At 30.4% G+C, this 27,156-nt stretch overlaps 2 protein-coding genes and 1 long non-coding RNA gene across 8 annotated transcripts; 1 reads left to right on the top strand and 2 right to left on the bottom strand.

The window, feature by feature from the left end:
• Positions 1–1,199: 1,199 nt before the first annotated feature.
• Positions 1,200–10,592, bottom strand: LOC103493472 (cytochrome P450 CYP72A219-like). Of its 3 annotated transcripts, none has more exons than XM_051087934.1 (5): positions 10,214–10,592; positions 3,518–3,735; positions 3,067–3,314; positions 2,599–2,986; positions 1,200–1,932 (listed from the first exon to the last, which is right to left on the bottom strand). In XM_051087934.1, the coding sequence occupies exons 1-5, from the start codon at positions 10,503–10,505 to the stop codon at positions 1,507–1,509; spliced, it is 1,572 nt and encodes a 523-aa protein (XP_050943891.1). In that variant the 5' UTR covers positions 10,506–10,592; the 3' UTR covers positions 1,200–1,506. The 3 variants fall into 3 exon arrangements, with proteins under 3 accessions (XP_050943891.1, XP_008452438.2, XP_008452437.2); XM_008454216.3 differs by lacking the exon at positions 10,214–10,592 and adding an exon at positions 4,408–4,812; XM_008454215.3 differs by lacking the exons at positions 1,200–1,932; positions 2,599–2,986; positions 3,067–3,314; positions 3,518–3,735 and adding exons at positions 6,650–7,179; positions 7,824–8,211; positions 8,303–8,547; positions 9,166–9,383 and having other exon boundaries at positions 10,214–10,591.
• Positions 10,593–22,415: 11,823 nt separating this feature from the next.
• LOC103493469 (uncharacterized) lies at positions 22,416–26,902 on the top strand. Of its 3 annotated transcripts, none has more exons than XR_538459.2 (5): positions 22,416–22,563; positions 23,094–23,159; positions 25,211–25,260; positions 25,656–25,718; positions 26,526–26,902. It is a non-coding gene; the product is annotated as an uncharacterized LOC103493469 (long non-coding RNA). The 3 variants fall into 3 exon arrangements; XR_007822612.1 differs by lacking the exon at positions 26,526–26,902 and adding an exon at positions 26,001–26,320; XR_007822613.1 differs by lacking the exons at positions 22,416–22,563; positions 26,526–26,902 and adding an exon at positions 26,001–26,320 and having other exon boundaries at positions 22,647–23,159.
• LOC103493471 (cytochrome P450 CYP72A219-like) lies at positions 23,261–26,793 on the bottom strand. Of its 2 annotated transcripts, none has more exons than XM_008454214.3 (5): positions 26,499–26,793; positions 25,923–26,146; positions 25,118–25,362; positions 24,647–25,034; positions 23,261–23,887 (listed from the first exon to the last, which is right to left on the bottom strand). In XM_008454214.3, the coding sequence occupies exons 1-5, from the start codon at positions 26,791–26,793 to the stop codon at positions 23,450–23,452; spliced, it is 1,590 nt and encodes a 529-aa protein (XP_008452436.2). In that variant the 3' UTR covers positions 23,261–23,449. The 2 variants fall into 2 exon arrangements, with proteins under 2 accessions (XP_008452436.2, XP_050943890.1); XM_051087933.1 differs by having other exon boundaries at positions 24,647–24,950.
• Positions 26,903–27,156: the final 254 nt, after the last annotated feature.

Raw genomic sequence — 27,156 nt, 5'->3', positions numbered from 1 at the left:
ACCATCTTGTCGAATAAATTTCGATATTCTTCAACCATTGACTCTTGTCTAATCTATAGAAATCGGCCGCATATAGATCCTTCCCTAATTGATCAGAACCGGACTAGTAATTGTTCCTTCAAATTCCCCCAATCTATGAATTTCTCACGCTCTTCTTGAGACTAATACCAATTCAACATTGGTTTTTTAAAACTTATCGTTGCCACAATCATTTTTTCGGATTCAGTAAGTTTATGGATTTGAAAATACTTGTTGGCACGAAACAACCAAGAATCGAGATCTTCTCCGTTGAAAATTGGCATCTCCACTTTCTTGAATTTATTTCGTTTGCTGTCGTCGCTCTCTGTTCTCTTTTCGTGCCTTTCAACTCTGGTATCGCAGCTTGTTGAGCCTTCATTTTCTTTCATTTTCATCAATCTAGAATCGCGAAATGCTGATTCAGTCATTCGCTTACTTGTCATTGATCTCTCTTTCACTGTCGTCTCCATGAACATCATGAGCATCTGCTATTGCTTTTCAGATTACAACCTCATCAATTCAAGGTTCTTCGTTATTTCATTCAGACTCAACTCGATCATTGGTATTTTACTCAATTCTTTCTTCATTTTGATCATTTTTTTGATAAAAAATTTCCAACCTCTCCTCAATCCTTGTTTGCACCATTCTCGATTTCCTTCCCATGATTCACATACAACCATACCAATATGATGGGAACCAAAATTTGTAGAATTATATGTACTTTATTGATAGTAATCAAGCTAATGATCCTTCTTACAATATCAAGATATATAATAAGAACACTAGGGCACTCTGTTATTCTTTCTTTCAAGAATGAAACATAAGCAATCTCTCACAAAAATCCTTAACTAACTTTCCCTCCAAAACGTAAAAGACTATTTATAAACTTTCTAACCAACTAATTCTCTTCTCTAATGTGCGTTTTTCTCATTCTTGCATGTGCTTATTTCTTTCTTCTCCTGTATTGGTGAATGATAGGAGGTCTATCACACACCTCTCTTTGAATTTCTGTGTTTGAGTATTGCAATTACTGATTATAGTCTCACAGTTTCATAATCTCATTTTGAACATTTTGTTTTATGTATGGAATATTTCATGGTTGAAGTCTACAAGAATGCTGTTGAGGGACTCATGTTTCAGATAACCTTTTTGAGAAAATGACAATGAGAAAGAAAGGCCAATTTTCAAAAGTTGTAGTGCATAAATTTGACTATGGCTATTGAGTTTCCTTTTAGATGGTGAAAAGTTTGTGAACATCAGTACAAAATGGTACAATAACAAGCAGTAATCACTTCCCAAGCCTGAAAACTGTTTGTTATTTAGGTAGGCGCTAGGTAGCAATGAAAAGGGTATGTAGTTGAAAGGATATCAATTCCTTGTGCAGGTATCTTTTTCTCAAAGGATTTGAAATTATACATAGACAAAGTAGAGCATTTTCCTAACCTTTTGATAATGTGCAAGCTAATAATATATAGTTTAAGAAGGTAACTAGAGTTTGTGTAGTATGATATGAGCTCCATGTTGAGGCTGTGTTGTTAAGACAGCAATGGGAGCGTGTGTGTATGATGGTGAAAGCTCAAATGAGAAGCGTTGTAGGATTATTGATAATGCCATTTTTGCTTCAATCATGGCAAAGTTTTGTCCTATGCATATTCTAGGACCCCATCCAAATGGTATAAAAGCACTTGGATTTTTTGTTGCTTTAGAAATTCCTTCAGAAAATCTCTCTGGATTGAATTCGTGTGCATCTTCTCCCCATAACTCAGGGTCAAGATGGATAAGAACAACTGGTAAGCCCAACATTACTCCTTCTGGTAAAGTCAAATTTCCAAGTCTTGTTTCCTTCCTAATAATGCGACCAAACATATTCACTGGTGGGTATAACCTGAGAACCTCATTAAAGATCATGGTTACCTGCACCATTGTAAAAGTCACGTGTCATGTACTAGCTAATACATACCATTTAAGGATACATTCCCAAAAGTTACATGTCAAAGTGTCACTCTTTTACAACTTGCCTTGCTAAGGAACGATACAAAGACAATATATGAATATGATACGACATGACACCACCCATATAGTGGCAGGCCTGATAAGGACACGTTTAATACAATTTTATAAAAAAAAAAAAAAAATTCAAAGTCAAAGAGTTCTTCATTTATATGCGTAAAAAATATTTAGTACACAACAACCATTAGATGCGTATAAATAAATGTTGGACTTAACTGACTTTGTACAACTAGTTTCTAACATGAATTTATTAAACTAACAAGTATTATATCTCTAAAGTGGCTTAAGTGTCCGACATGCATAGACATACTAGTCAAATTAAAATGTTCATGCTTTTTAGATGTTAAGTTTATCACATGGCCTTTAACCTTTTCAACTTACATAATCCAGAGGCAATAAGCTTGATTGAGATTTAGTTAGAAGGCATTCTATAATATTCATACCTCCAAAACTTGTTCATGTTGTTGTTTTATTTCGCAAGATGGACATTTAAATTTTACGTATGAGATGAAATTGAAATGAGAAAAATAGATTAATAGAGTAAATGTTGGAGAATGTAATCGAACTTACAACTTTTAGGCGATTCAAACCATCGTAATCTGGTTTCTTATTACCAAAGATCTCAAAGACCTCTGCTCTTGCTCGCTCTTGCCATTCTGAGTATGAACTCAACAATACCATCGTCCAAACTAGTAACGTTGCTGTAGTTTCTTGGCCAGCAATATAGAAAAGCTTGCATTCTTCAATAACATCTTCTATGCTCATTCCAATGTTTTTATTGTTTCCATGTTGTTTAATTTCATTCATATTGGATTCCATGAGAATGCTTAACAAATCAGTTTGTATTGCTTCACCTGCTTTTATAGATTTTTCCTTTTTATTCATTATACCCAATATCAAAGTTGTTATCTCTTTACTTATCTCTTTCATTTTTCTGTTTGACTTTGTGGGTAGAAATCTGCACAAAATATTAATCATGATATAAAATCTTCCACAATAAATGTATATAATTATGTCATAGATGGATAGTGTTTTTACCTCCATCCTGGAATATATATCCCTAAGTTAGCTTGTATCACCAAATTAGCTAGTTCAGTTTGAAGCTCGAAGATCTTTTTTCCTTTCTCATAGCTACTCCCAAATGCAGTTCGAGAAATCACATCAGAAGCCATATTTTGTAGATAGGGCATTACATCTAATTCACAAGATCCCTCTCTAGAGACCATGCCTTCCCACTTGCTAACCATCTCATTATAACAACTGTGATAGAATGCTGGTACCATATCCTATAAGCCAATGTAAATGTATGTATGAGAACTTGAAATTATGCGCATTTTTTGGTAACGTTTTTATTTTCTATTATATTTTCTTATTACTTGTTTCTTATGAACAAGAGATAATAATAAAAATGTATTTGGTAAAACACAAAAATTAAGTAGAAATAGTCATCTCTTAGCTTTCAGTGTCAGAAAAAGATATATATAAATACCTTAAGCTTTTCTACATGAAATGCAGGGTTGATTATCTTTCTGTGTTTGACCCATTTTTGACCTTCAAGACTTGCAAGTCCTTGTACAAGCAACCTGGTAAGGGGATTCATAGTTGGCTTTTGAAAATCATTGATGGATGAGAACACAATTTTGAGTTGTTCAGGGTCCATTATGTGCACTCTTGGCATTGGACCAAGCCACATCATTGATTTCTTCCCTGCACAGTTCAATATCAACAATCGATTTTAGTAAAGTGATAGATGTAAATATTTTGAACACTTTTGCCCTATAAAAATAATTTTTTTATTTTTTATCCTATCTATATTTTAATCTGTTAAACATAACTTGTAGGACCTTTGATATATACACGTTTAGTTTCTTAAGCTTTTATAACGATATAGCAATTTGATCCTTATACTTTAATTTATCACGATTTAGTTCATAGTCCATGATCTTTACTAAATAGAAGTTTAGTTGTTATACTTGTTTGTGATTATTTAATCCCTATCGTAGAATTTAGTGTTACAATATTTAATAAGATTTTTTTCCTAAGTAAACCGATAAACTAAAAAGTGACTCAATATTTTTACTAAATATATAGTATACACATCATAAAATAATAAAAAAAATTAGAGAACAAGAATTAAATTAAGCCTCCCAATTGCTTAGCATGGTTTTCATTTTTCTCAAGTAAAAATAACTAAATTCTAAAAAGGAAAAAACTACGGTAGTTTTTAGTCTTTAAAAATTTGCATTCTTTTGTAAAAACAAGATAATATGGAAGAAGTAATATAGGGATGAAATAAATGTTTATAAAATCGATTTTAAGAAAAAGAAAAAAAAAAAAAAAAAAAAGAAGAAGGAAATATTGGGGATAATGTTTAAATACCATAAAGTTGGATGGTATGATAGACGGAAGGAATGACACGTGGTGCAATATGATTGGAGAAGTTCATGGGCTTGGACATTGCTTCCTCTCTCATGGCCGCACTCTCCTTCAAGTCCCCGTGGAGAATCCGGTATGAATTCCCGGCGAAACCTTGCCGTCTTAAAATCTTCTCTAATTTCTTCGGTCGGAACCAAATCCAATCAACTAATTTCCATCCCAATAATAATAATAATAACAATAAAACACAACTTATTATCATTCCTATGTGAATTGGAACATACGACATCTTTGCAAACCTCAATAACTGAACAAACAATAAAATTGGGTATTGAGTTCTCTAAACTTTTTCTCTTCTATTTATAACCCCAAAATCTTTGCAATTGTTATCACAATAATATATATATAAATAATAAAAGTGTATATTAATTTTATTTCTTTAAATTTAATGATTATAAAATAAAGATTTTTTTCTTAAAAGAAAGAATGTGTGCCATAGAAAATAATTACCCTAAGAGTAGCAAAAGATGATGTGACATGCTGGAGTATTAATTTTTTTGAAAAAATGAGAATGCAAGTCAAGAAAAGGAACTCTCGGTTGAATTCATGTGTTCATTTTTTTTTTCTCTCTGTCTTTCTTTTATATTTTAATCCTATTGATATGTTGTGGAAGTAAAAAAAAAACATGTTGCATTGTAATTTTCATCGTTAATTTTATTTTATTGAAAAAAACAAACCAACATAAAAAGGAAAATCAATGTGCCGGCATACTATTTAATTTCAATTTCGAAATATTGAAATTGGTTTAAATTAGTTCTATTATACATACAAAGTAGAACCAAACAAGAAATTCCATTTTTTTCTTTTAAAAAAAAGATATATGAGAGACTAACTGAAAATCTAAGAGTTTTTTATTTTTAAAATTAAAAAAGCCTTTTGAACACAAAATTGAAGGTTGGACAAAATTTAATTTATAAGCTTTAACCAAATTGGAACCATTTTAATTTTTTCCCTTTCTTTCTTGAAAACCTCTTCTCTTCTTTCCTTTTTTTTTCCCACTTGATGTTGTGTGTTTCCTCTTTTCTAAATGCATAAACTCTAAGAAATATGTCCTCAAACATCATATCAACTTGGAAACTTTATTCATCATTTTTCATTGTGTCTAATGATATCGTGTAAGATTCATAGATTTTTCTAGTCAATTATAACATTGTGATCCAATTCAAAACTACTTCTTTTGTAAAGATTGTCTTTAATTTTGTCATATATGAGCTTACTTCAGATGATTAAAGATATTAAACACCAACCTGATGAAATTGTTGTGTTTTCCTAATTTATTCAATTTTCTTTATCTTATAAAAAAAATTAAAAGAATATTTTGTAGAACATTTTTAAAAATAGTAAAATATTGAAACTATTTATAAATTGTAGTAAAATATATCCGACTCTTCGTATTATATTCATTTTTTTGCTATATTTTATAAATAGTTTAAACATTTTACTGTTTATAATAAATTTCTATTTTTTTTATTTTATTTTAAACTCAGCTTGGAAAATTGTTTATCCGAGAACAGAAATTAAGAAAAGCTTGGAAAATTGAATTATTTTTCAATCTCATTTTTAAAAATACACTTTGAAAAATTACCAAATACTTCAAATTTTTTGTAATTGATTTTTTTTTTTCAAATTTAAACACTTTCTAATCCAAGCATACTCAAAGACTTCCATGACATGGATTCTTGTTCACTCTTGTCAGGTATGAGCTCAAAAACAAAAAAATAAATAAAACTATAGTCCAAATTAACAATGTAGTTGTAGTTACATGTTGTTTCCATGAATTTCACCCTCTTCTTGAATTTATATGTAATGAGCATTACAATTGGTGGTTATAGTTTCATAATCTCATTTTGAATATTTATTTGTTTTGTTCTATATATTTGTGGTTCAAGGTTAGAAGAAACGTTGTTGGGAGACTCATTGCAGATGAATCGTTTGAAAAAATGACTATGAGAATAAAACGTCAATTTTCAATGCGTAAATTTCACTATTTTGAATAATGAACTTATTATTTATGACTATTGAGAGTTCCCCTTCATATTAGACAAAAATGGTACTATTAAAAGGATTAATCATCCCAAGCTGAAAAAGGAGTAGATGTCATTGACCTAAAAAGTACTAATTATTTAGGAGCTGGTGAGTAATGAAAAAGGGAATTTAGTTGAAAGGAAAATATCAAGAACATATGTAGTTAAATTTTTCTTAAAGGATTTGAATTGTAAGCAAAATAGAGAACATTCCTAACCTTAATTATGATAATTGTGCAAGCTAATACATAGTTTAAGAAGGTAACTAGAGTTTGTGTAGTATGATATGAGCTCCATGTTGAGGCTGTGTTGTTAAACCTGCATGAGGAGTGTGTGTATATGATGGTGAAAGCTCAAATGAGAAGCGTTGTAGGATCATTGACAATGCCATTTTTGCTTCAATCATGGCAAAGTTTAGTCCTATGCATATTCTAGGGCCCCAGCCAAATGGTACAAAAGCAAATGGATTTTTTGTTGCTTTAGAAACACCTTCTGAAAATCTATCTGGATTAAATTCATATGCATCTTGTCCCCATAACTCAGGATCGGTTTGGATAAGAATAATTGGTAAGCTCAACATCACTCCGGCTGGTAAAGTCAATTTTCCAAGTTTTGTTTCTTTATTCACAGTACGAGCATACATACTTACAGGTGGGTATAACCTGAGAACCTCATTGAAGATCATAGTCACCTGTGCCATAGCAAAAGTCACTTCTTATGTATTAGCTAATACACAACCTTTTAGGATACATTCGCAAAAGTCACATGTCAAAGATGTCACTTTTTGCCAACATGTGATCTAGCAAAGAAACACAAATACAAATACAAGATATAAATATGACACGATACCCATATAGTGGCACACCACTTTTACAAAACCTAGGAAAATTAGTTTGATGTATTTTGCTATTAAAATTTGTTCTTCTTGTCATATATTGTCTATTTTAGTGCACTCGACAACTATTGAATGTGTATTAATAAATGTTAGACCTATTTGACTTTGTATACCTAGTTTCTAACACATATCTATTGCAATAACAAGTGTTTGAATCCGGTCAAAGTGACCATAAGTGCTTAACTCACTTGAACATGTTAGCCAAATTAAAGTGTGTGCTTCTTGGATGCCAAGTTTGTCAAATGGGTTTTTATACTTTCAGTTTACATAATTCAAAGTTAATACACTTGATTGAGATTAAGCTAAGAAACTTTTATAGAATATTCATGGAATTGTTTTGTATTAGAAGATTGATATTTAAATTTCACATATGAGATGAAATTGAAATGGAAAAGATAGATAAATAGAAAGTAAATATTGGAGAATGTTATCACACTTACAACTTTTAGCCGACTTAAACCATCATAATCTGGTTTTTTGTTGCCAAAGATCTCAAAGACCTCCGCTCTTGCTCGCTCTTGCCATTTTGAATATGAACTCAACAATACCATCGTCCAAATTAGTAATGTTGCTGTAGTTTCTTGGCCAGTAATATAGAAAAGCTTGCATTCATCAATAATATCTTGTATGCTCAATCCCATGCCTTTATTGTTTCCATGATCTTTAATTTCATCCAAATTGGATTCTATGAGAATGCTTAGTAGATCAGTTTGTATTGCTTCACCTGCTTTCATAGACTTTTCCTTTTCATTCATAACACCCAATATCAAAGTTGATATCTTTTTACTTAACTCTTTCATTTTCCTGTTTGACTTTGTAGGTAGAAATCTGTACAAAACATGATTTGATATGAAATCTTTCACCATATATATATAGTCCATAGATGTACCATAATGTTGTAGATGGATTAAGTATTTACCTCCATCCTGGAATATATATTCCTAAGCTAGATTGAATCACCAAGGCACCTAATTCAGATTGAAGCTCGAAGATCTTTTTTCCTTTCTCATAGCTACTCCCAAATGCAGTTCGAGAAATCACATCCGAAGCCATATTTTGTAGATAAGGCATTACATCTAACTCACAAGATCCCTCTCTAGAGATCATGCTTTCCCACTTGCCAACCATCTCGTTACTACTGTGATAGAATTCTGGTATCATATCCTATATATAAGGCAATTGGAAGAGTATGTATGAGATCTTAAAATTATCGGCCTTGTTTGATAACATTTCAATTAATTTCCTATTTCCTTCTTCTTCTTTCTTATGACTAGAAACAATAATATACTTGCTAACTATTGTTGTTTCTTTCTTTTTTGAAAAACAAAATTGAAGTATAGTTATAAACGGGTATAAGAAACAAAACTATTCATCCTTTCCATTCCATTTTTATTGTTTTGTAAAGAGAAAACAAAAGCGTTATCAAATGGGTTCTTAGTAACTTGAATAGTTTGTTACTCATTTGCCTACGAGTACATATAGAGTTGGAAAGGATTCGAGTTTTAAAATTAAAAAAAAAAAAATTAACTAGTTTTGTTAGTTTCTAAAATCTTGAATTTTGAAGATGACATCTTTGTATGATGTTTCAGACTTCTTCATATAGGGATGTGCTCCATCCAAATAAAGCAATATTTCATTGTACATGTATGATTCCATGCATGTTGGTCATAAGATTATGATAGAATATAATTATAATTAGCTTATTATTTGTTTGTGAAAGCTTTTGAATTAGTTAATTAAAAATGATATATATGGAGAGAAAGAAAAAGATAGAAATCATACCTTAAGCTTCTTTAAATGAAATGCAGGGCTGATTATCTTTCTATGTTTGACCCATTTTTGTCCTTCATAACTGAAAAGTCCATTTGCAAACAACTTGAGAAGAGGACTCATAGTTGGCCTTTGGAAATCATTGATTAATGAGAACACAGTTTTGAGTTGTTCTGGGTCCATTATGTGCACTCTTGGCATTGTCCCAATCCACATGAATGAATTCTTCCCTACACTCACATCGAAATAGTACTTCCATTTTTAGAACACACCTATTGGTAACTTGAATGAACCATGAAAAATATAAAATAAAATAAAGTAAAGAATACTTTAATCAAAATATTTAGGTATTTTGTGCTAGTAAGTTAGGTAAAAATTTGATCATATATAGAGATGTCGGTGGACGGGAAGAGGACGATGAGGATGTATGTATGATTTATTTGTCTCTATCCTTGCTCTCTTATTTAATTTTCTATATTCTCACGAAATAATTTAAATCTCATTCAATTTTATCGAGGTTGCTTAGGTAGTCTATTGTAATCAACTGCAGATAGATGGTGATATTTTGCTCTATTTTTTTTTTATATATATTTTGATTTATTTTTGTATTATTTGAAAATAATCTAAGATATTATATATGGTGATCACAATTATCAAACATATCCTAAGAGTGTATATGATAGTTATAGTTTGAATAGTAATTTTAGAAAAAAGATTTAAATATGATTAATTTTATAAAATTGATTTTTAAAGAATCAAATTTATGTTTAGTAGCAAACTCTTCGAATTGAAATTGAAATTGAATTTTATTATACCAAAAAGTGATTTAAAAAACTATGAAATTAGTATATTTAGAAAACTATATAAAAGTATGAAAATGACTTGAAAAATACTTTTGTTATTTAAAATAAACTTTATTAGTACTAAAAAATAAGTTAAAGAGAGGAATTAGAGAAAAATGAGAGAAAAGGTGGGAGAAAGCATGTAAGGGCATTATAGACATTTCATACCCCAGTTCTCACAAAACTCAAAAATAAGTTTGGGGATAATGTTTAAATACCATAAAGTTGGATGGTATGATAGACGGAAGGAATGACACGTGGAGCAATGTGATTGGAAAACTTCATGGGCTTGGACATTGCTTCCTCTCTCATGGCCGCACTCTCCTTCAAGTCCCCGTGGAGAATCCGGTATGAATTTCCGGCGAAACCTTGCCGTCTTAAGACCCTCTCTAACCTCTTCGGCCGGAACCAAATCCAATCAACTAATTTCCATCCCAACAACAACAATAATAAAACAATACTTATTATCATTACCGTGGGAACTGAAATCGTATCTTTAACAAACGACATGTTTGTAACAAAGAAACTTGAGAGTTCTGAAAGTTGTGTTTATTTAAACAAACAATAACTTGGGGGGTATTGAGTTCTCTTACTTCTCTCTTCTATTTATAACCTTATAATCTTTTTTCTTTTTTATTTTAATTGACATCACCATTGTCGGAAAATAAAAAAGTATATCTTACAATGTTTCTTTTTAATTTAATAATTAAGTAAAATTTTTTATTAGAAAAGCACGAGCTACAGAAATCAATACAAAAATAGGGATAATTAAAAATATAGTAAGATTCAAAATATTTACGTATATATAGTACATATTTTTTAAAAATATTGATATATGCTGAATTATTATGACTAAAATTGTTAGTCATTATAATTGTGTAGAAAATAGTAGAGGACAAAACTTCGATGAAATTAATCAAGGTATTTTGACAATTTCTTTTTATTTATAGATAAATTAGATAATAACAATAATAATAATTACACTTTTTAAGATGTTTGAGGGTGATTTTTTTATTATTTAAGTTTTAAAATGAATTTTAAAGGTACATTTTGTCTAAACTTTTCAAGTGTTTAATTTTGAAATAAGTTATTTTTTTAAAAATTTGAGATGATTAACAACTTATAAAAAACGAATTTGAAAACACTTTCAAAATTTCAAAAGAGTATATAAAAATGATTTTTTTTAGAAAAACATTTTTTCTCTAATCAATTCAAACATGTCATAAATAATTTATAAAATTTTAAAACTACTGTTCTACTATCAAAAGATGATGCAACAAATGTCGAGTATATTTTTAAATGAGGAGAATGGAAGAAAAATAAATTAATGGCTTATGTAGGTGTTTTTTACTTATTCCTTTTTCTCGATAAGGAACAATTATTTATTTGTCTACATGTTAATCCAATTAATATGTCACTTTGCAGTGACCAACGACTTGAATATACATTAACTTAAACATTTAACCAAAGAAACGAGTTATATATATTGTTTTAACATATTAATTTAACTGAGACATAATATTAGTTAAAATAAAAAGATGTCAATATAAATAAAACTCAACAAACATATAGTATATATTTTAAGATCAAAATATTATAGATTTGAATATTTTAAAATTAGGGTCTATATGGGATTTATGATAGAAGATATTAGATGATAATGATCTAATTTGAAGGCTACCCATCAGGGTTGAAATTTCTACTCAATGTTGACGGTTGCTTTTTCCTAGTTTGTTTTTATTTCCTTTTTCTTGTGGGGACAAAGCATTGAGTGAGCAAAAAGCAATTTGACTTACTTAAATTAAAATAATTTTATTATCCTTTTTTAAAATACATTTGAGTTAAATGTTGAGTTAGAAGCTGATTCCAACCAACTCGATAATAATTCAAATTTATCTTTTTCTAGAAATAAAAGGTTTAAGTATTTATATTTTTTATATTTAGAAATACTTTTCAAATATAACTGAATGAGTTAATCTTATTAAAAAAATATATCAAAAAATTCATTCTCTATCTATGATAAATTAAAATAGACTAAGATAGATGTTTATTTGAGTCTTTCACCATCTATCACATAAAAAATAAAATTTTATTATTTATGTAGATATTTTCGATATTTTTGTTATTTTTAAATATAACAAAATGGATCAAAATATAGTTTTTAACATATGTAACAAACTATCATAAATATTGTGAATAGACATGAATAATAGTTTATTATAGATATCGCGACACAAATAGATAATAATTTTTTATATTTAATTGATCATCTATGAATAAACGAAAATTTGAAGTTGAGAGTAAGTATTGACTTATCCCAAATCTGATGATTGGAATATTCAAACTCAATTAAAATTAAAGAAATTTGAAAGGAGAGGAAAATTACAAAAAGACCCTTGAAGCTCACAAAGATTGAACAGTATACCTTACGACTTGAACTCCAAGATATATATATATATAAAAATAGATTTATTCTTTTAATATATTCTTGAGGTCCAAGAAAATTATCATTGAAGGAAGTTGTCAATTTGTCATAATTGCAATGGGACCATAAATCAATTATTTTAATTTTGTTCACACAATTACTATTTTGATCATTTATAGTATTTTTGAAATATATCATTTTGGCATCCATCAACTCAACTCAAAAACCTTACCTTAATTTTTTAACGTATATGAAATATCAAAATGTTAATTTTCATAAATATAACAAAATATTAAAGTATTTACCGTCTATGTAATAAAATAAAAAAATTAATTATATTTTTATAAATTTTAAGTTTGTCCTTAAATACTGTAGATGATTTTTCACTTTTTTTTCTTATTCTTTGTAATTTATTCATCTTCGCTTCATATTATTAGTTTCTTCGTATATTATGACTTCTTCGTTCCCCACTTTTTTTCTTCTTGATTTCTTTCATTTCCTCTTCTAGAATTTCTTCCTTATTTGATTTTTCACTTTTTTTCATTTTTCACTTCTTCGTATTTTACTTGGTAAACGATTTTCGTCATCTTTCATATATTTCTTCTTTCAAATCTAAATGATCGTGTACCAAGATTTAAACGATTTTGGTTCAAGATCGTGTACTAAATACACACGATCTTGCATCAATAGTATTTAGATTTTGTATACGATCATATATCAAGCGCTAAAATCTTGGTACACTGTCGTGAACGAAGATCATTTAGATTTTTTACACGATCGTTTGGCTCTTAGTACACGATCATATATAAAATCTAACCAATATTGGTACAAAATCTTGTACCAAATAGAAAAGATCTTGATACACGACCGTGAACCCAAAATCATTTAAATTTTGTACACGATCGTTTAGCTCGTGGCATACGATCGTATACCAATATCTAAACAATCTTGGTTCACGATTGTTTAGAAGAAGAATTACACGCAATCGTGTGGTCGATTAATTGCATGTTGCCTATGGTATTTTTGGTATTTTCCATTGTGAGGCATATGTGTTTTTTCTATTTTTAAAATTGTTCTATGCAAGGTAAGTATTTTGCCAATTTGTCATATGTTTTTTAAAAAACCCTATGTCAAAAAGTGTTTTTACTTGTAAACTATGCAAGGTAAGTATGTATGTACGTATGGTGTTTTTTTTGTTTAAATAATGTGTTTTGACATACTCTAAAAATCCTACTTATTGATATAAAATAGATTTAACATTAGAAAATTAACATTCAATTTTAATTTTCTTGCTCTTTTAATTTGTAGATTTGGATGACGAGAAATGAGAGATAGAGAAGTCCCATTGGACGTGCCAATCTGTTCGCAGAAAGTTTTCGAAGAAATGTGTTTTGTAGAGTTGAACTTGTGTTAATATAAATTATGATGTGATATGCACTACAAGAAATGGAGGTACTCTCGACGCAGAAAAAGGCGTTGGAAGAACAAACATTAGAAAATACCAATAATTCCGACGCAACTTTTCAAACGTCGGGCAAATGTCCTTTTTCCGACGCCATAACAGAGATGTCAAGAAAGAGGATAACATTTTCGACGTCTCGATTCTAGGCATCGAGAATAAAAACCTATCCCGACGCGGGATGCATGCGTCGGTAATTATCAGTTGGAAATTTTTTAACATTAATTATGTCAGACAGATATTTCCGATGCATCATGTATGGTGCTGGGAGTTTCCGACGTTTTCGTGCTACGTCGGGAGTTTCCCTGTAAAATTGATGTTTCAGTTATGTGAAACACATAACCGAAACAAAAGAGAGACAAAGGACGAGACATCAATTTCGCTGATTGTCGAAGAGAAGAGAAGCGTCCAGTTATCGCTGTCGTTGCCCTCGCCACTGTGAGCCTGCTATCGTCCATCTCCCGCCGTCTGCCACTACACATTTCTAGTTGAAGTAATTTTAAAATCCTAAATCTTAAAAAATGTTAGTTTAGGTTAGGTTTATTTAAATAGTTAAGTTTTTGTTTTAAAAAATTAGCTTTAGGATTTGAATGATGGATTAGTTGTAGGATATTTTTTAGGAATAGATTTTGGTTTTTGAAATGGGAATTTTGAATATGGGTTGAAAGGGGGTATTTGAGAAATTGATTTGGAGAATTGAAATTTTCAATGTGTAGGTTGAATTTGAAGAGGGTGAGTTGGATTTAATTGAATATTTGAAGGGGGTTGGTTGAAAATTAGAGAGGGGGGGGGGGGGGGGGTTGAATTAAAATTTTGAGGGTGGGGTGGGGGGTGAATTGAAATTTTGAAGGGGAAGGTTGAATTGCAATTTTGAAGGAGAGGGAGGGTTGAATTGCAATTTTGAAGAGGAGAGAGAGTTGAATTGCAATTTTTAACGGAAGGGAGGGTTGAATTGCAATTTTGAGGGGGGTTGAATTGCAATTTTGAAGGAGGGGGTTGAATTGAAATTTTAGAGAGGGGGTTGAATTGAAATTTTGAAGAGGAGAGTTGAATTGCAATTTTGAAGGGGGGTTGAATTGTTCTCTATGTCCACGACACTATATCATTCCTATGCTTTCCTCGAGACGGATGCTATGTTTCTCGACTTTACAAACGATTTAGATAACCTTACGGGAGGTTCGTCGTCGGTGGGTGACAATTCATGTGAGTCTAATAATGGTATTTTAACTTGGGATTATTTCAAGATTTTTTTTCTAACATTATATGTTCTTATAATTTATCAAGCAGAGTCGTTTTCTCAACCATCTGCGACTCCGACTCCTAGGAGACGTGCACAGTCTCGAATCTTAGAGTTGGACGCTCTGTTGTAGTCAATGGGCGGATTTCGATGACAATCGCCACTGGCATGGATAAGCCTATTTCCTTATACGTTGTTCGCTTTAGCCAGACAATAGGCATGTGTGTTCGAAAGACATTTCCTGTCCGCTGCCTTAAGTGGACAGACGTAGGCAGAGAATACATCGAGGTAGTGAAGGGCGACCTTCAGGTAAGTCCACTACACATTTATGATTTCATTTGAAACATATTTAAGTTAACCAAACTAATGTGTAGTGGTTTTTTGTGCTTGATTTCAATGATCAAGCAATGAATAGGTTCGTTGAGCATCAGATGTTCAACACCTCAAAGAGTTTCAGGGCGACTATCACAGACACTTCAAAAAGTACAGCGACCCCGAGGAGGCTTGTGCCAACCCACAAAACCTATCAGTGAGACGTGATGAGGATTGACACTTCCTTTGTGACCACTACATGAGTCGTGCATTCCAGGTGAGCAACTGAACTCTTTGTCATGGTTAAATATGATTTCAACTTTTAATATTTGTATAATAGACAATATAATTGTTTTCATGTAGAAGCAATCACAGACGATCGAATAAGGCTGCTAGACAGAAGCAACCTTACAATCATAGCAGTGGGTCAAAGTTATTTCTACAACGACAGCACGAGCTCTTTGAGCAAAGAGGGGAGTCAGTCGACCGTGTGGAGTTGTTCTGATAAGCACACGTTCGAGATGGGATGTTCGTGTCCTAGGCTCGGAGGATACGCATGTAAGTTATCCAACCAACACTTTTGCTTTTATTTGTCCTCTTTAATATATAATATATTTTTTACTTACTAAGATAGTTTCTAATTGTTTTCATGTAGAAGCAATCACAAACGATCCATTCTCAGCCTACCCTAGAGGGTAGTCAGCCACTCTCTGGGAATGAGATATGTGAGACAGTGTTGGGTAGACAACCAAGCTACATAAAAGGCCTTGGTTGGGGACCCAAGTCGAAGGCTTGCAAGACGACAAGTGTGAGTAGTTCCACGACGTCATGTCCGCAATCCATAGTAGAGTTTTAATTATAGGCTAAGCTTGATCAAGCTATGCAACGAATTGAAGACCAGGAAAAAAATCACAAAGCATTAGTTTCAGAAGTGGAAAAAATGAGAAAGCTGATAGAAGACATGACTCGAGTACAGCAAGGACCACCACATGATCCCTAGCTTTGCGATATTTATATATGTTTCGATTATTCTTAAGTTTTTGAAATGACAGTATACAGTGATGATATGCATATATATGTACTAAACTTAACTACTTTTGTATCATTGTAAGACTCGCAGTATAGAATGACGTACGAGGCTCGTTAAGAGACGTACGGCTTTCTTAGCATTTTTTGTATTATGAAAATTAATTTTTTTTGTTAAATTTGTGTTTGTATTTCGTAATTTACTAATTTATTTTGAATTTTCTTTAATTTAATTGAAAACAAATGTGAATATTTCAGGAAATAGAGACTCGGTTGAAAGCAATTAAAGGAAAATATTTTAGGGAAATAAATATAAATTACATATTTAAAATAAAAAAATTACATATTAAAAATATTTTTCGATGCAATACAAACGTCGAAAATATGCTGAAAACGTCGCATCGAGGATAGTTATTCTCAACGCATGGACGACGTCGGATATATATACGTCCGGAGTCGAAAATGTAGATGTCGAAGATTACTTATTCCCAGCCCATCAAGAATGTCAGTAAAGAAGACGTCGGGAGAAGGTTATTCCCAACGCCTTGTTGGTGACACGTCGAAAAAAGGTCTCATAATGCATTTCTTCCGATAGTCTTCCCGACGTTCCTTTCTGCATCAGAAATTTGTTTCTCGACGTCTTTACCGCTTCTGCTGACGTTTTTGTGCGTTGGGAATATCCTGACTCTTGTAGTAATGGTTCGATCTCTAGTACTTGATTATCCTCTGATTCTCTCTCAATTGAATGCATATGTTCGATGTAGTTCGTTTTTAGGAACTTATAAGGAATTTTCTTGTCGTTGGAAGATTTCTCTCTAAGCTGAGTAAAACTTTTTAGAAAGATTTAGAGAAAAGACTAATTTGACTATAAAATTTCACAAATATTCTAAATTAAGATTTTTTTTACTTAATTAGGAATTCACATATTTTTAAGATAATTTTAACCTTCGTTAACATTAACTATATAGGTAATTTAAAATTTAAAATTATATTTTTCCTTATTTACATTATATTTATCATTATTATCTAAATTATAACTTCCTTAATTATCATCTTAATTAATGTAAAATCTTAATTATTAATTAAAAAGACGTTATCTTATATAATTTCTTTTAATTTATCATCAAATAATTATCTTTTAATATGAAAATAATTTTCAAAATTCTCTTGATTAATTCTTCATCAGTCGCATAAATCATCTTAAATCCCCATCCGTCGCCGTCAACTTCTTCAATTTCCTCACTGTAAACTACTACAGTAATCCAATTCCGATACATTTGTCGCCGACAAGTTATTCGAATTTCTCTACCAATTCTAGTACATCCAGTTTCGTTCTTCACCGATTTATATTTTGTCCATCACCGATTCCGATTCCGTTATTTACAGAATCTCAATTTATTTCGTCCTTTCATTCTCCTCATACATCTGGTAAGTTGTCTTCATCAATTCGTTATATTTTTTTGTACTCCATTACATCGTAGTATTCCTAGAACGGTTTAACCTTATATTTCGAAATATTTATTTTAGACATTTACCACTTCATATATATAACAATGCATATATTTTTATATACAATCCCCAAGGAATATGAATTGTCTGTTATGTGAGTTAGTTTATATATACCCACTTCATACATACAATAATGCATATAAATTGACATATAGTACGTAACCGATGAATATGATATGTGTATTATGTTATTTTTTAAATATATACCCCTTCAAATATACAATAATATACATAAATTGACATACGGTAATTGATGAATATGATCTGTGTGTTATGTGATTTTGTAGATATATACCCCTTCTTATTTACCATAATACATATATATGAACACCCAATAACCATAGAAGATCATATGTTTTTTCCGAGATTTAGTATATATATATACCACTACTTAATTACAACATATATTTGTAGTGACATATATTTCTAATATGTTTTGGCAGGATGACCAAAATTTTAGTCTACTTTGATGGTTTTTTTAATGAATCGAACAATTATGTTAGTTTTAATGTGTCTGAAATAACAGTTAATGAACATATGTGCTATAAAGAATTGTACACTAGTCTTATATCAAAGTTAGACAGTTTTATTGATATAAACAATTTTGAAATATACCTTTGTCTAGGTCCTATAGAATGTGTTAAGAAGAATTTGTCTATAACGAATGATAACGATGTTAAATGAGTTTACCATGTAATAATATCGAATGTTGAGCGACATATTGCCTTTATTGTTCATTCTATTGGCCCTTTATCAATTTGTTTGGGTTAATTGTCGTCAAGTTCTTTTCAAACTGAAATCCATGATAACAACGAGGGTCTTTTTTTTTTTTTTTGAAAATATAAATATCTCTAAGGTAGATTCCAACTTTGCACTGAAAATCCACGACATGTTTTCAACCAAATCTTTGTTCAAACAGTGCGTACAAGTCATTGCTATTAGAGACAATTTTCAATATGTTACTGTGAAATCAAACAAGAAAGTTTTGATTTTGCAATGCGTAATTGAAGATTGCAAATGGTCATTGCGTGCTTATTGTTGTATTCATGGGGATAGGACATTATAGGTTCTTACTAGGTTTGATTCTGAACATACATGTTTAGTAGATGTTTCATTAACAGATCATAGACAGGTTACCTTTACTGTTCAATTTCCTTACCAGTAATTTCTGCAATCATTTAGTTTCGTTCTTCACCAATTCCAGTACATCCAGTTTCGTTCTTCACCGATTTCTATTTCGTCCATCACTGATTCCGATTTCGTTCTTCACCGGTTTTCAGTTTATTTCGTCCTTTCGTTCTCCTTATACTTTCGGTTAGTTGTCTTCCTCAATTCCTCATATTTTTTGGTACTCCATTACATCATAGTTTTCCTAGAATGTTTAACCTTATATTTCAGAATATTTGTTTTAGATATATACCACTTAATATATATAATAATGCATATATTTTTACATATAGTCGCCAAAGAATATGATATGTATGTTTTGTGATTTAGTATATATATACCCCTTCATATATACAATCATACATATAAATTGACATACAGTAACCGATATATATGATATGTGTGTTCTGTGATTTAATATATATATACCTCTTCTTATTTACCATAATACATATATATTGACATCTAGTAACCGAAGAATATTATATGTTTGTACTGTGATTTATTATATATATACCTCTCCTTAATTACAACATAAATTATTGGTGACATATATTTCCAATATTTTTTGGGAGGATGACCAAAAATTGCATGCTACTTCGAGGGTTTTTTCAATGAATCGAACAATTATGTTACTTTTAGTGTGTCCAAAATAACAATTAATGAACATATGTGCTATAAAGAATTGTACACTAGTCCTTAATCAAGGTTATACAGTTTTATTGATATGAACAATATTGAGATATACATTTACCTAGATCCTATAAGATGTGTTAAGAAGAATTTGTTATTTATTGTGTTTTTTACTTTCAATTATAATGTTTAATATCTGTTATATACATAATATTATTACATGTATACAGTAATATTTTGTTATACTTTCATATTCAATTCTTTAATTATCCTTTAATTTTTTGAATATTCCATATTTACCAATGATGTTTACCTTATTTTTCTTAGTTTTATAGTTGAAAATTTGCATTGCACTATTATATACGTAATATTATTGCAAATATACTTAGCACAAACACTTTTATCATATTTTTCATTTTAATATATATCTAATTCTAATGTATAATATTCATCATATACGATATTATTACATATATACAATATTAAATCCAATGTAACGTATTCATCCCTGTCAATGAAAAAGTGGTTGAATGGAGAGGATATGTTAAATTGATTTATGAATAGTATATATGAAATAATACATTGTATATTTTATGAATAAAATGTTGTGTTTTCAATTTGTTAAATTGGTTGATGTATTTTATTTCAAATATTCATATTATATGTAAAAAATAATAAGTTATGTTTGAAACAATAGTGATTATGTATGAAGGGTAATATATTAAATATAATAAATTGAGAAACTTTGATTAGTACGCTGAAAATTTATGGAAAAAAATATGGAAATAAAACAATTGAACTAAAAACTAGGATATGAATATTTCAAATAAAATTTTGAAACAACATACTAAAAGTCTAATAATAAGAAGGAAAAACTAATTCAATAAGAAAAACTAGTATCTCTTTTGATTATGGTCAACACGTCCACAATGATCACATTTAATACGTCTCTTGAACTCCATTTTAGAAAGAATTCTAATCGTCTTTGGCCGACCAACTGAACGTTTTACATTCGATGGGAGGAGGACAACTTCAATTTCTGCATTATTAAATATATGCAGTAGTATATTTGTAACAAATCACAAAACATAAACATATTATGCAGTAATATATATGTAAAAAATTAAAGAAAATACTAATCAAATCGAGAAAAAAACAATACGAAACATGAAGGAAAAAAAACTGAACTATATGTGTCAGTAAATACCTGTTATTATATATACAAATATATATACTGATAACATCATCTGTGTATGTAGTGATATGTAATGAAATTCAACTACAATTTATATATCATTGAATATACGCAGTAGTATATATGTAACAAATCACAGAACATAAATATGAATAAGATGTATATATATGATAAATCACATAATAGAAGTAGATAATTAAAGAATAGTATATAAATGTATATATTGTTCATGAAAACTTTACTAAACAAAAATATGAATAAGATGATCGAAACATGCCGTAATTATTGAATATATGCAGTAGTATATATGTAACAAATCACAAAACATAAAGTGTTATTCAGTAGCATATGTGTAAAAAATCAAAATAGGAGGAATACTACCGGAATATATACTACGAAATGGAAGAAGAAAGAACAAATTTTTGAAGGAAAAAAATATATATTCTACGAAAGGAAGAATAAATCATATACCAAATAAAGAAAATGACTAACCGTATCACAAAAAGCAAATTCGGAAGGGAAGAAGAAAGAACAAAAATTTTTGTTATAGAAATCGGAGAAGAATATTAGCGCCGAAATTGATGATTGTGAGAAAATGGCTTCTTGTTGGGCATGAAATTAAAAATGTTTATTTTGTATGATAATTAAAAATATTATTACCATATACGATAATAATTTATACCATATTTAAATAATTCAAAAGGTAATAAATATTACATTAATAAATAAAAATATATATGTAATAATTAAGGGAGTTACAATTGATATAATACATATGGTTGTTGATAATTAAGGAAAATATTGTTCAAGATTAATGAAATTTGGGTACCAAGGTAAATTGACCCATTCTTTTATGAAAAATGTTAGTCCATTTAGGACTTTTATAAAATATATTAGAAAGAAATGTTCATTGTGTAATATCATATATCAATTTAGACTATTTTAGTTGAAATCTCAATTTTCTAAACCTCAAATTAAGAAAACTCGCTTTATTGGCTTCGACTTAGTTGATCCATGGATTTGGTCCCTCATGCCCAACCATAATTGATTTTGGTCTTATTTAGCATTTGGACTATATCTATTTTTGGGCTCATTAGACTAATCCAAATAAATATTATTATTAGGTAAAAATAATTAACTTGATCCAACGGTCATGATGGAATACATGCACCATTAGAATTGCATCTTTATATCTTCAATTTTAATAAATTTGGTATACATATCAACTTTTGATTAGTTTCAAAATTATTTATAATTTCGTGGTAAATTTGATAATAATGAATGATGCGATGATAATTTGTTATTGGTCCAAAATTGGGAGATTATCAAAATTGGTTAGGAGGCATATTAGAAGATAAAATTGGTTAGTGGAAGGTGTAAGTTGATAGGTAATCTATTTTAGAAAGGTTCTAATTGGTTGATTTTACTGGTAGATGTAAATAAAAAGTGATTCTCTAAAAAAATTACGGAAAACTTAAAAACGATTAGAATTGCTCCAAATGTCTTTTACGTGTCCAAAATCAACTGGGCTCTTACTTTAGTTATATTTTTGAGCCACAATGACGGTCACTTGGGATGTGACATGCTTGAGACATGCTCCATCAGGTTTTTATTAGTCTCTTCTCCTGCTATCTATTTTGGTTCTAAGTTGTTACTCCTAATCTGAATCATGCTATTCTTTCAACTTTATTGTTCATGTTCATGTTAAATGTCATTTGTTTAGGTTTGATGATATATGATTAAATTTGTTTAAATTTTTGGATCAATGAATGATTTAAAATGACATGTTGTCCATACGAATTTTATGTTTAAACCAATACAATAATTTAATATAGTTTACAATTTAAGTTATTGTCCTAAAAAGAGTATAAACAAGATAATTTATCCACTCACAAGTTCACAATACAACTTTGGGAAGCTAAAACCATCAAAATCTCGGCTTTTGTTACCGACGACTTTCAAGACATCTATTCTTGCTCGCTCTTGCAGTATGAACACTTCTAATTCCTAAACCATACTTCAAACAAGTGACGTGGGTGTTGTTAAACATCCCTGTTTTTCTCAAAGGATTTGAAATTATTATACCTTTTCTTGACCATTATTTCTTTGTCGTGTGGTACACTTTACGGTTGAAGGTTAACAAGAATGCTGCTGATGAACACATTGCAGATGAACTGTTTGATAAAATGACAATGAGAAAGGTCAGTTTTCAAAACTTGTAGTGCCTAAATTTGATTATTTTGAATCATATCGGCTGATCCTTCAAGTTCAGGCTAACATTGGATTCCTTCGTTTTATAATCTCGAGAAGAAAATGGAGTGGCTGTCATTACCCTTAAAACTGTTTATTTAGGAGCTGCTGAGCAATGAAAAGGGTATTTAGTTGAGAGCATGCGTACGTGGGTACATTTTTCTCAAAGGATTTGAAATTATACATAGTCAAAGCACAGAACTTCCTCAGCCTTTTGATAATGTGCAAGCTAATACTTAGTTTAAGTAACTAATTCCAGTTTGTGTAGTATGATATGAGCTCCATGTTGAGGTTGTGTTGTTATGGCAACAATGGGAGCATGTGTATACGATGACGAAAGCTCGAGCGAGAAGCGTTGTAGAATCATTGACAATGTCATTTTTGCTTCAATCATGGCGAAGTTTAGTCCTATGCATATTCGAGGACCCCAACCAAAGGGTACAAAAGCACCTGGATTTTTTGTTGCTTTAGAAACTCCCTCGGAAAATCTTTCTGGCTTAAATTCATGTGCATCTTCTCCCCATAACTCAGGATCACATTGGATAAGAACAGTCGGTAAGCCCAACATAACTCCTGCTGGTAAAGTCAATTTTCCAAGTTTTGTTTCTTTTTTAATGAAACGACCAAACATACTTACCGGAGGATATAACCTAAGAACCTCGTTCAATATCATAGTTACCTGTGTCATTGCAAAAGTCACTTGCCATGTGTTAGTTAATACATAACTTTTTAGGACACACCATCCTCTCAAAAGTCACTTGTTATAATGTCAAGGCTAAGAAAAAAATACAAATACAAGATACATATATGACACGACAACTATACGGTGACACGTCACTTTTTTTTTTTAATTTAAGACACAAACATAGGACAAGGACACATTTATTTAAAAAATATATAAATATCATTATTATACAAGAAAGAAATTCAAAGTCAATGAATTTATGCAGTTATATATATGCTTAAAGAAATAAGTTTGATGTCTTTATATTTCACAATCAAAATTTATTATTTTTGTAATATATGTGTACTTAGTATGTATGCTCAACAATTGTTCAATGCATATCCAACAATTGTTGGACCTATTACTTTGTACAACCTAGTTTCTAAGACGTATATTGCACTAACAAGTGTATGATACGAACTAGAGTGTCCAACACTCGTAGGTATGCTAGTTCGAGAAAAAAGTGATCATACTTCTTAGGTGTCAAGTTTATCAAATAGCCAATTCTTTTCAACTTACACAATCCAAAGGCAATAAGCTTGATTCAGCTTAATTAAGATCAGAATTAGAAACCTATCTAGTCTACTCTTTCCTCCAAAACTCTAATGTGATTGCTTTGTATCAGGAAATGGGCATTTAACATATAGGAGGTAAAATTAAAATGAGAAAAGTAGAAAAGAAATAAAGTAAATGAGGAATATCAATATCACTCACAACTTTTAGTCGACTTAAACCATCATAATCTGGTTTTTTGTTGCCAAAGATCTCAAAGACCTCTGCTCTTGCTCGTTCTTGCCATTCTGAGTATGAACTCAACAATACCATCGTCCAAGTTAGTAATGTAGCTGTAGTTTCTTGGCCAGCAATATAGAATAGTTTGCATTCATCAATAACATCTTCTATGCTCATTCCAATGTCTTTATTGTTTCCATGTTGTTTAATTTCGTTCAAATTGGATTCCATGAGAATGCTTAGTAGGTCAGTTTGTGTAGCTTCACCTGCCTTCATAGACGTTTCCCTTTCATTGATAATACCCATGATCAAAGTTGATATCTCTTTACTTATCACATTCATTTTATTATTTGACTTTGTGGGTAGAAATCTACACAAAATATTAATCATGATATGAAATCTTTCATTAAAATAGATGTATATAATAATGTTGTAGATGAATTAAGTTTTTACCTCCATCCTGGAATATAAATCCCTAAGGTAGATCGAATCACCATCTCTGCTAGTTCAGTTTGAAGCTTAAAGATCTTTTTTCCTTTCTCGTAGCTACTCCCAAATGCAGTTCGAGAAATCACATCAGCAGTCATATTTTGTAGGTAAGGCATTACATCTAACTCACAAGATCCCTGTACGGAGACCATACTTTCCCATTTGCTAATCATCTCGTCACAGCTGTGATAGAATGCCGGTACCATATCCTAACAACCAGTGTAAAGATATGTATGATTGCCGATTATATTTGAACAGATTTTACAAAATATGATACGATGATCTTGAAATTATATGTATTGCTTGATAACTTGTCATGCGTTCCAGAAACATAAATAGTTACTAAAGAACTATTTCTAAAACCAAATCCTAAATAAGTAAAACCAAGAACAAGTTTTGATCACTTCTTTTAATATTTCTTGTTTCATTGAATTCATACCCAAATCCTAAAACCAAGAACAAATCTTAACCAGTTTTTTTTTTTTTTTTTTTGGTTTCAAAGGTTGCTTTGGATTTTGAAGACATAATCCCTAAACAGTAGATAACAGAAGGAAGATACTCAAAGGTAAAAGTAATTAATGATTATAAGCTTATGTTTCTATCTTGTTCAAATAAGTATGTGCTTTATTCATTGCACCAATATGATTCCAAGTATTCATGTTGCTCATAAGATCGTTTAGATAGACAATTAGCTTGTTATATTTGTTTGAGAAAATTAATTTTGAATTAGTTGAATAGTGATATGGAAGAGCTGAAAGATGATATATACCTTAAGCTTTTCTAAATGAAAAGCAGGATTAATTATCTTTCTGTGTTTGACCCATTTGTGTCCTTCATGATTTAAAAGTCCATCAGCAAGCAACTTGGCAAGGGGATTCAAACTAGCAGTTGGCTTTTGGTAATCATTGATCAATGAGAACACAGTTTTAAGTTGTTCAGGGTCCATGATGTGTACTCTTGGGATGGGGCCAATCCACATGAATGAATTCTTCCCTGCATATATTCCACAAATATTTAACATTGTTTATTTTTCATAACAAAATTGTATGTAACTTAAATCAACAAAAGGCATATTGATGTTGAATAAAGCACTGGACTTCACAGGGAATACAACTATGAGAAAATGAACAACACTTTAATGAAATGTAAAATATTAGGTTTTTTTTTTTTTTTTTGTGAGTTGAAAATTGAGTTTATCCATATAATTTTAGCAAATAGGATCTTAATTATCTCGAGATCTTAGCACACATGGAAATTTATGATTCAACTTAATTTATTTATCTCTAGATTTTATATTAAAGGAGAAAAAGAAAAAGAAAGAGAAAGATAGGGATAATATTGTTACCATAATGTTGGATGGTGTGATGAACAGAGGGAATGACACGTGGAGCAATGTGATTGGAGAAGTTCATAGGCTTGGAGATTGCTTGATCTCTCATGGCAGCTCTCTCCTTCAAGTCGCCGTAAAGAATCCGGTAAGAATTTCCGGTGAATCCTTGTTGTCTTAAAAGCTTCTCCAATTTCTTCGGCCTAAACCAAATCCAATCAACTAATTTCCATCCCAATAATAGTAATGACGATAATAAAACCACGATTACTACTATTAACCAAGTTGAAATCGTATCTAAAACATATGACATCTTTAGTTCTCAAACTGGACTGAACTGAACTGAACAATCTTTGGGGGATGAGTTCTCTTATAGCTTAACTTGTCTCTTCTATTTATAATCCCACAAACTTTGCAATTCATGTCACCATATATTAAAAAAAATATAAACTTGTCTTTTTTATTAAAAAAGTTTAAGTAAAGATGTGTGCACACTGCCATTGAAATGTGTGAAATAATAACTTGTTTATGTTCTCTATAAGATTTACTTGGCAAAAAGTATCATCCTACGATCGGTTATTTTGTAAAAAGATAAATAGCTCCAAGTCTATACAAGAATTTCACCTACCTACTTTGTTTATAAATGTCTTACCTAGAAATATTGTACTAACTCTAC

The sequence above is a fragment of the Cucumis melo genome, chromosome 7 (assembly GCF_025177605.1).
Source record: "Cucumis melo cultivar AY chromosome 7, USDA_Cmelo_AY_1.0, whole genome shotgun sequence".
Taxonomy (NCBI): domain Eukaryota; kingdom Viridiplantae; phylum Streptophyta; class Magnoliopsida; order Cucurbitales; family Cucurbitaceae; genus Cucumis; species Cucumis melo.
Note: the sequence above shows the minus strand (reverse complement) of the source record. Positions and strands in the feature narration are given on the sequence as shown.